Source organism: Helianthus annuus, chromosome 6, assembly GCF_002127325.2.
Source record: "Helianthus annuus cultivar XRQ/B chromosome 6, HanXRQr2.0-SUNRISE, whole genome shotgun sequence".
In the NCBI taxonomy this organism is placed as follows: domain Eukaryota; kingdom Viridiplantae; phylum Streptophyta; class Magnoliopsida; order Asterales; family Asteraceae; genus Helianthus; species Helianthus annuus.
In genome coordinates this window covers 123,149,870-123,159,934 of record NC_035438.2, presented here as the reverse complement: position 1 = coordinate 123,159,934, position 10,065 = coordinate 123,149,870, and the positions used below count along the sequence as shown (strand labels likewise).

At 43.1% G+C, this 10,065-nt stretch overlaps 1 protein-coding gene across 1 annotated transcript; it reads left to right on the top strand.

The window, feature by feature from the left end:
• Positions 1-8,578: 8,578 nt before the first annotated feature.
• LOC110906727 lies at positions 8,579-9,856 on the top strand. Its single transcript, XM_022151822.1, has one exon. The coding sequence runs from the start codon at positions 8,579-8,581 to the stop codon at positions 9,854-9,856; it is 1,278 nt and encodes a 425-aa protein (XP_022007514.1).
• Positions 9,857-10,065: the final 209 nt, after the last annotated feature.

The following is a 10,065-nucleotide window of genomic DNA, read 5'->3' as shown; positions in this document are numbered from 1 at the left end:
ACCCTTGAAGGATCTTCACGCATATGGTTCAATGACCTTCCTGGACGAAGCGTTTAGACCTTTGACAATCTTAGCAAAAGTTTCCTATAACAACAGAGGTATGTCAAGGACGCCACGATAATCTTCCAGATCAAACAACGTGACGATGAAAGTCTCAGTGACTTCATCAAAAGTTACAAGAAGTAAGGTTTAACTTACGCCGATAAAAAGATTAGGATTGTAGGGTTCATGAATGCTATAAATTCCAAATATCTCACGCGAGATTTCAATAAATGCCTGCCCAAAACCCTTGAAGAAACACTCGAAAGGGCTGAAGCCCACATTCGAGGAGAATAAGCTGTAGACATCAAAGAAAAAAAAGAGAGAACTCTTAACTGGAGCTTCTAGTATGGCTCTTATGACAAACGGTTCAAAGGTTCGGATTCCAGAAGGCCTGAAGGCCGGAACCCTCAAGACGAGAAAAAACCATAAACTTTATAGCCTTAACCAAGACTCCGCAATAGATCTTGGCAACCGAAGAGGTAAAACACAGCTTCCGCCCTCCTCAACCTCTGCCAAAAAAACAAAAGATTGGAAAAATCAAGCCAGTATGGTGAGTTTCACGAATAGAAAGGTCACCATACCAATGATTTCTTCCAACCCAAAAAGAGGATCGAAGAAGCCGTTAACTCCGAACTGGCTCACTTGGTTAAATGGGTCAAGGACAAGATGGTTGAAAAAAAATAATAGGAAGTGAACATGGTCGACCTTGAAAACAAAGCTTCCCACAAACGCCATCATTCCAAGGCATGGGAACGTCAATATGTTTGCTTCCTACCACCGGAAGGAGAGTTGCTTTCAAACCCTCTGGTGATGGAATCCAACATAGGAACCATCAAGACACAAAAGGCTTACATTGACACCGGTGCAACCACCAAAATCATGTTTGAGAAATGCTTTAACCCTCTCAGCGACGATGAACGTTCAGAGCTTCAACAGTCTGAATCCTCCATCGAAGGTATCGCAGACATACCTATCAATCCTTCAGGCCAAATAACCTTTAATGTTGTTCAGCGAGAGAATAAAGGGATGAACCGAACAACTTACCTTTGCGGTAATCAATATCCCTTCCAACTATGCTATCATCATAGGAAGGCCAGGGCAAAGTGTGTTCGGAACGACAGTTTCAGTTGGTCAAGGCACTGTGAAGTTTCCCACTGAAAAAGGGATAGCAACCCTTCAACCTACCCAAGAAGCTTTTGTGGTTGAAGGGGAAAGCTCAAGAAAGGACGAAGACGATGAACCAGGGTTGGACATAAACCCAAAATATCCTCAGCAGGGGATAAGGGTAAACACTAACCTTTCCAAAGAAACCATCTCATACCTTAAAAAGCTGCTCTTGCACTATGTCTTTGCTTGGTGCCCAGAAGATATGACCGGCATCCCTCGTAGCATCGTTGAAACATGAGTTATGGATCCCACATGATGTTAAGCCCATTATACAAAAGAAACAGAGTCAAGCCCCTAAAAGAAGCCTTGTATAACGCCAAGAGATGGAAAAGTTTGTTCTAGCCGGAATCCTTCGGGAGGTCAAGTGTCAATCATGGGTAGCCAATCCGGTAATGGTTCGAAAACCCGACAAGTCTTGGAGAATGTGTATCGATTTTAAAGACTTGAACAAAGCACGCCCAAAGGGTTGCTACCCGCTGCCCGAGGTAGACCTCAAAGATAACTCGCTCACAGGCTTCCCATTCAAGTGTTTTCTTGACGACTAAAAGGGTTACCATCAGATCCTAATAACAAAAAAAGAGATGAAGAAAAAACCACATTTCACACTGATAAAGGTATATCTTGCTATCAAAAAATGCCTTTTGGTTTAAGAAATGCAGGTGCCACTTATCCACATCTGGTTAACAAAGCGTTTGCCGGACAAATCGGCGAGAACATTAAAGCTTATGTTGAAGATTTGGTGATCAAGAGCAAAACAGAATACCAAATGATCGATAACATACAAGAAACCTTCCAAAACTCGAGAAAGATCAACATGAAGCTTAATCCAGTCAAGTGCTCGTTTGTAGGGCATATCATGGGGAAACAAAGCATAAAAGCCAACCCTCAAGGGATGTGCTAACAAGAAAGACTTCGATGGAAAGCTTACAGCTTTGAAGCATTTTACCTCAAAAGGAAGCCTTCAACCAAATGAAGCAACACTTGGCTTCACTCCCAGCCATTTTGGCTACGGAAACAGGAGGAAAAACCTCTATCTACCTTTCGATTGCTGAAAAGACCATAAGTACGGATCTGATCATTGAACGAAACAAAGTTCAGCTACCCGTTTACTTTTTCAAAACTTCAAAATTAGCAGAAATCAAATATTCTTCTTCGGAAAAACTAGCTCTAGCCCTAGTCCAAATGGCTAGAAAGCTTCGAAGGTACTTTCAGTCACACCCGATACAAGTGGTCACTGACTAACCTATTAAGAATGTGCTTGAAAAATCACCTATGTCCCGAAAAAAGCTGTCAAAGCCCAAGTCTCAGCTGACTTAATCATAGAAGTCCCTAAAGAAGCCACAACGGAAGTCAATACAACCTCCACTGAACCCTCCGACCCCCATACCTGGAAGCTCTTTACCGACAAAGCTTCCAGCATTGAAGGGTTAGGAGCAGGGCTAGTTCTAATTGATCCTAACGAATTGGAATTCACGTATGCTCTTCTTCTTGAATTTCAGAATACAAACAACGAAGCTGAGTATGAAGCATTGATTGCCGGGCTTCAAGCTTGCAAAAATATGGGTGTCAAAAGGCTTTAAGTCTTCACATACTTGTTACTTGTTTCATACCAAGTAAGTGACAAGTACATAGCCATAGAAAAGGGGGTTTAAAAGCTTCAAGTCCTCACAGACTCTCTCAAGCTAAGACATAGCAAAAGAACCCAACATGTATTTGTACCAAAAGAAATCAAAGGAATTGATGAACACATTTCAAACATGTTCCATCAAAAAAAAAAAGTTCCAAGATCTCAAAACAAGAGAACTAATGCACTAAGTAAACTTGTATCTCCTACGTTTGACCACCTCACCAAGAAGGTACTAATGGAGGTATCAAAAACCCCATCCATCCAAAAACTTGAAGTTCAAGATGTGATCACTAAAGAAGGGCCAAATTGGATGACTCCCATAGAAAAGTTCCTAAAAAATGGTGAATTACCTGATGACCAGACTAAGGCAGAAAAGGTTTGTACCAAGTCAAGGAAGTACGTGTTACAAGGAGATATCCTTTACAAAAAAGGATACCTTGCACCACTACTTCAATACGTTGGCCCAAAACAAAGCCAGTATCTGATCAAAAAGGTTCATGAAGGGATATGTGGGGCTCATTGTGGCCCAAGATTGGTAGTGTCAAAGCTGATGAACCACGGATACTTTTGGCCTTCAATACATTGAGATACCTTCGAAAAACTGCGAAAATGTGAAGCTTGTCAGTTACATGCTCCGGTACCCAAAAGCCCCAAAACATGACTCTATTCCCACCTCCTTGACTTGGCCATTTCGTAAGCGGGGAATGGACATTGTTGAACCATTCCCACCAGCCAAAGGAGGAGTCAAGTTCTTATTGGTAGCCATGGGCTACTTTACCAAGTGGCCAGAAGTAAAACCATTGGCAAAAATCTCAGGTAAACAGGTCATTGATTTCGTTTAGGAAAACACAATCTATCGTTTTGGGCTCCCAGGGGTACTAGTCACGGATAACGGGAAGTAGTTTGCCGAGAAGCCTTCTAGCTCCTGGTGTAAGGAGTTCAGAATAACTCAAGTATTCAGCTCGGTAGCTTACCCACAATCCAATTGCCAGGTTAATAGGATAAACCACAACATTGTTGAAGGGATTAAATCTCGATTTGGAAGATACGGCAACTACAGGCTCGAATAACTTCCCAATGTGCTGTTTAGATTTTTGGCTTTGACCCATTCAAGGTGAAAAATGGGAAATTCGAACAACCGAGAAAACGAGTTACAAGAAAACACCCTATAGCCTAGTGTTTGGATCAGAGGCTGTAATCCTAGCTGAAATCGGAGTAACAACACAAAGAAAATTCAACATCGACCTCAAGCGAAATAAGAAAGAGACAATGTTGAATTTGGAACTACTCGAATAGGCTCGTGATCAAGCAGCCAAACAAAAAGCAAGGTACAAGCAAAACATGGAATTGTATTAAAATATACGGGTGAAGCATGAACGCTTCAAGCCTGGGGACTTGTGCTTCGAAATAATGAGGCATGCAAGAAAGAAAGTCAAGGAAAGCTTGGCCCTAAGTAGGAAGGGCCATACACTATCCTTAAAGCCCACAACGGGGGATCATACAAGCTGACAGGCCCACAAGGCAAAAAGCTTCCCCGCTATTGGGATGGCAAAAACCTTAAAAGGTTCCATGTTTAACCAAAACGTGTTACAAATAGTTCCAAAGTTGTTCTATTCCCCTAGTAATCAAAGTACTTTGAAATGAATGAACAATGAATCAGAATTTGTCTTTTTATCCTATAATCAGGTTGAGAACCTAGCAAGAAACTCCATGGCAAGGGCCATGGAAGGGGATGAGCTCCCAGGCCACATCGCTCAATAGGTTCAAGGGTTGAATGGACCTATATAAGGGGTGAGTTCCTAAATCAATACAACTCCATGAGACTCATAGAAATCTTAAAAATCATGTCTCATAGATGGGTTTGAACAGCCTACACCAAATGTTCCTTAAGCCCTAACATTGGCTTACGAACCAAAAATACTCTAAGTGAATGTCATATATAGGATAGAGGTTGTATCTTCTTGTTAAAAATATCCTAAGGCTAAGTGACTGCAGCACTGAACCCTTCAAGGTATGAGTAACATAAGATGCACCACCCAAAACAAAGACAAAAATACAAAACCAATGAAAACACAAGGGAGTAATCAGAACAACACAATAAACATAGCAAGATAAGTTAAAGATAGCAAGGGCCATACTGGCCATCAAACATAAAACATTGTCCACAAGCCTTCCAAGCTTTAACAACCAAGGGACCTAGACGGTTCCCTGATGTACTGCAAAGTACATATGTTTACAGTGTATATTTTGGTAAGTTTTCGGTTATTTTGAGTCTAGTTTACGTTAGAATTTCGATACTGCTGACGTTAAGCTTTGATTTCAGGTCCCGTAGCTTAAAGTGACGAAAAACGAGTCAAAATGAGCAGTTTGGAAGAAAAACGGGATTCGTACGCGAACTGGAGAGCTGAAAGTAATAAAATAATAATAAAGTTAGTTTTGGAGGCGCCGCGTGGCGCCACCCCCCCCCCCCCCCTCGCGTCACGTCTAGGGTCAGAATTCGAAGAAAATGTTTGGCAGCTAGGGTTTTGATGGATTATTCCCAAGAAACTTAACCATAACCCTAATTACGAATTTGAGACATCTTTGGGCAATCTTGGAGCATTCTTGGCGCACAATCGGAGATCTCAAGGCTTTAGAATCATCGGTACGAGTCAAGGGCGAAGAATCGAAGGATCTATCGGGTTTTCTAATCCCTTGTTTTGTCGATTTCTTTCTTTGAAACTTGTTATGATGAATTCGTTGTTAGACCTCTTTGTTTTGTTTTCACGTTTTAGTATGGTTGGCTAAACATTTAAGCCACCTAGACTTGATGAATGGATTGATGTAAAGATTTTACCGATTTTATTAATTGCATGATTTTTATGGACTAATTTTGTTTAGTAAATGGTTTGGTTTAATGGTTTGATGTATATGCGTGCTTTTATTCGGTTTATTGTTATTATTTGCTTCATATGATTCTTAGTGACGGTCTATATCACAGCATAGAGTCATATGAGGGTTTAGGATTTCGGTGAGTGTCTGTATCACGTTAGAAAACCTTAACTCTTTAGGGAGAATCGGCCGGTAATCTCTAGAAGTAATTGATAATAATCTGCTAAGTCTTGGTCTTCTACTAGTCCTAATACCTGGGAAGTGAGGGGCTATTGGTAGGTCTTACCCGGCGAATTGCTTTAGATAGTCCTTGGGAAAGGTCATGTCTTGGTTTACCTGTCGGTTTTATTAGTCTATCAAGTCAAATTAATTACTCCAAACTACCCTAGATCTTTGATTGGGAAAGAGTAGGTCAACATTAGGGTATTTACACAATAATTAGACAACTGGGAAGACATCTAATAACCGGTAGGATTAACGGCCTAGGTAGTTCCACAGGTTTCTCCTTGAGAAGGGTCGAGGGGCTTAGTTGGTTCTTAATAGGTTTAGTATCATACGATCCCGGTTCCATAATTCATGCAGTTAATTTAATCGGTAATCTCTTAAAAATGATCCAGGATTCTTGTCTAGGTGGTCTCGTTCTCATATAAGAAAGGTCCTCAGTCTTTATTCATCTTTAGTCTAGTTCTAGTTTAATTTAGTAGTTTAATATAGATTTCCTAGATTTTCTGTAACCCCCCCCCCCCAAAACAATTAAACAAGTTAAGTCGTGTCTGTCAGTGTCTGTTAGAGTCTAATTTGCGTGATACATAGAGTCCTGTGGTTCAATATCCAGACTTCCTAGGTTATACTACATTGATCGGTACACTTGCCGATTGTGTGGTTTAGGTCGAGTCTAGAATTTAAAGCTTTGTCGTGTCTAGCTTAGAGAGTCTAATTTAGTTAGTTTTTAAAGTCTGTTTAGCACACATCAAGTTTTTGGCGCCGTTGCCGGGGACTCTTGGCAATCGCGTTCATTAGCTTTGATAGATTTCAGTGACAAATAAGTGCTACGTGTTTTATTTTGTTTTGTGTCTTTTATTTTCATCTTGAGTCGTAGTAAATATTGTTTGCTTTTCTTGTGTTCAGGTTTTTGCTTGTAGTGGATGCCACATCTGCGCTCGCACAGACCACCACCACCAGTCAAGCAGTCATCATCTCAATTGGGCCAAGGCCCTCAGGTTACTTCTTCATCCTCCACTCGTTTCCCCAATTTCGACTCCACCCCGTTACCCACCCCACCTCCTACACCACCACCTTCGCCAAACCGTTCACCTAAAACTTCACCCAAGGTTTCCCCACCCGATAGTCCTACTTCTAGCACCTCTAGTAATCCAAGAAACTTAGAACCAATGGCCAACCCTAGGCAAACCATCCATCAGCAAGCCACCCAAAATTTCACCGGCCTCGCTTCACCCATCACCGTTCCACCCATAGTCAACGACAGCTTATGGCAGATTCCATCTTATGCCATGCAAGCCATCACCAATACCATCCAATTCCATGGCCGAGACGATGAGGACGCCCCAGCCCACATCAACCATTTCTCTCGTATGCTAGCTACCTTTAGCCTTCACGGTGCACCCAACGATGCCACCTACCTACAACTTTTCCCATTCTCATTAGCCGGCCGTGCGGCTACTTGGTTGGACTCTCAACCAACCGGTACCTTCACCACATGGGCGGGGCTTCGTCAAGCCTTTTTGAATAAGTATTTCCCGCCCGCTAAAGCCTCACGCCTTAGAGACCAAATCCACTCCTTTCGCATGGAGCCAGACGAGCCTTACTACCTTGCTTGGGAGCGTTTCCAAAACCTGTGTGCTCGTTGCTCCCAACATGGCCTTTCCGACTGGGCTTTATGTGAGAAATTTTATAACGGTCTCACCCAAGAGACTCGTGATAGGTTCGACACAAATGCGGGGGGGGGGGGGGGCATATGATGGGTATTCTTACAGTTGATGAGTGTCTAGAGCGTTTTGAGGCATTTGCTCAGTCTCAATCCCAATCACGGTCCGATCAGAGGTATCAAAGTGGTGGTTCCAACACCACTACTAGTGCACCCGCCCGAGGGGTGAACCATGTCACAATGGATCCTAGTTTAGCCTCTGTCTTGGAAAACATGTCTAGGGAACTTAAGGAAATTAAGGCTAAGGTAGACAAATGTGAGTTTTGTCGAGGGGGTCACGACACGAATGCGTGTCCATTACATGTTGGTGAGGAGCAGGTTGATTTTGTAGGAGGAGGTTTTGGTAGAGGTCAACCTAGCGGTTTTGGTAATAATAATAATTTTGGGTCGGGTTGGCGGAATAATAATAATAATAACTTTAATAATAATCACACTTTACGCTCAAATGGACCCCCTGGCTTTCAAATGGCTCAAAACCCAAATAGGGGCCAAAATTCACTTTTTGGTGGGGGTTCAGGTGGGCAGTTCAACAAAGGGATCAATGGGCAGGTCAAGGATGGGGGATCAAATAACCAAGGTCAAACAGGTCAAGGTTCAAGCTATGATCTAGGGGGTAGTTTAGAAAGGATGGAGTCCATGATGAGTCAACTAATTGTTAGGGACCAAACCACTCAGAAGACCCTTAGTGAACACGATCTCATGCTTAAGAACCACCAAGCCTCCTTCCAAGACCTTCAACGAGTCGTAGGGGATATGTCTAGAAAATTAGAGAGAGGCTACCCGGTCAGTTTGCGGGTAACACCCAACCCAATCCCAACGCCCATGCTAAAGTCATTACCACTCGTAGTGGCAAGACCGTAGGAAACCCTAGAGTCGAGGAGTGAGTAGTTGATGAAGAGGGAGATGTGATTGATGAGGAGATCGAAATGGAGGCTCCCGGCAAAGTGCAAAAGAGGCTAAGGCCAGCAAGTACCGCACAGCCCGGTGAGTCTCAAAGTGAGAAGAAAGTTGAGAAAACCCCTATAGATGTTAGACCTTCACCTTTAGTGAACCATGCGTACGTTCCGTTTCCCTCACGCCTTAAGAACCAAAAATACTCAAGGGAATACAGACAATTTCTAGACATCTTCAAGCAATTGAAGATTAATCTTCCGTTTATAGAGGCACTTCAATTGATGCCTAAGTACGCGAAGTTCTTGAAAGATCTCCTTAGGAACAAAGAGAAGTTAGGAGAGTTGTCTAACGTGCCGTTGAATGGGGGATGTTCCACCGTGGTGTTAAATAAGCTTCCCGAAAAGCTTACCGATCCCGGTATTTTTACCATTCCTTGTCTATTCGGTAGCAACACCAACACCAGAGCTTTGGCCGATTTAGGTGCTAGCATCAACTTGATGCCCTTTTCTCTTTATGAGAAGCTAGACCTAGGAGAGCTTGCACCTACCCGAATGACATTGTCTTTAGCCGATCGGTCCGTTAAATACCCTAGGGGTATAGTTGAGAACTTGCTAGCTAAGGTAGACAAATTCGTGTTTCCCGCCGATTTCGTAATTCTTGATATGGAAGCGGATGAGAGAGTTCTCATTATACTAGGTTGTCCTTTCTTACGTACCGCTAAGGCCCTTATAGACGTTTACGATAGTAAGATCACCCTTAGGGTCGGTGAGGAGAGAGTTACTTTGGAGATAGATCGTTCCATGAACCACCCGAGTGGTTCGGATGACTATAGTGGTCCTTGCCATTCCGTCTACTTTTTGAACTCGTTTATCTCGTGTGTCGACCATTGCTTAGAGTACATTAGTGGAGCGGACTTAGTGGTAGGTGAGAAGGTAGGAGAGAAGGTAGAAGAGGAGTTGGAGAATGTAGGTGAAGTTGAAGAGGAGGGGATTCCTTTAATCCCCGATGTGTCAGCGGTTAGTGATGACACCACCCAACCCCCACCCTTAGAACTTAAGGTACTTCCATCTCATCTAGAGTGTGCTTTCTTAGGGGAGGGTTCCGAGCTACCCGTTATTATTTCATCCGAGTTAGAGGAGAGTGAGAAAGTGAGGTTGTTAGATGTGTTGAGGGCCAACAAAGAGGCCATTGCATGGAGGTTGTCCGACATTAAGGGCATAAGCCCTTCCTATTGCACCCACCGGATACTCATGGAGGATGATTATAAACCGGTGGTGCAACCCCAAAGGAGGCTTAACCCCAACATGTAAGATGTAGTGAAGAAAGAAGTTCTTAAACTCCTTGATGCGGGGATGATATATCCCATTTCTGATTTACCTTGGGTTAGTCCCACTCAGGTTGTCCCCAAGAAGGGGGGGATGACCGTTGTCATGAACGAAAAGAACGAGCTTATCCCTTCTCGCACGGTCACGGGGTGGCGTGTGTGCATCGACTACCGAAAGTTGAATGATGCCACCCG

Coding starts and splice junctions, on each gene's coding strand:
- LOC110906727 (XM_022151822.1), top strand. CDS start 8,579: ATGGAGGCTCCCGGCAAAGTGCAAAAGAGGCTAAGGCCAGCAAGTACC.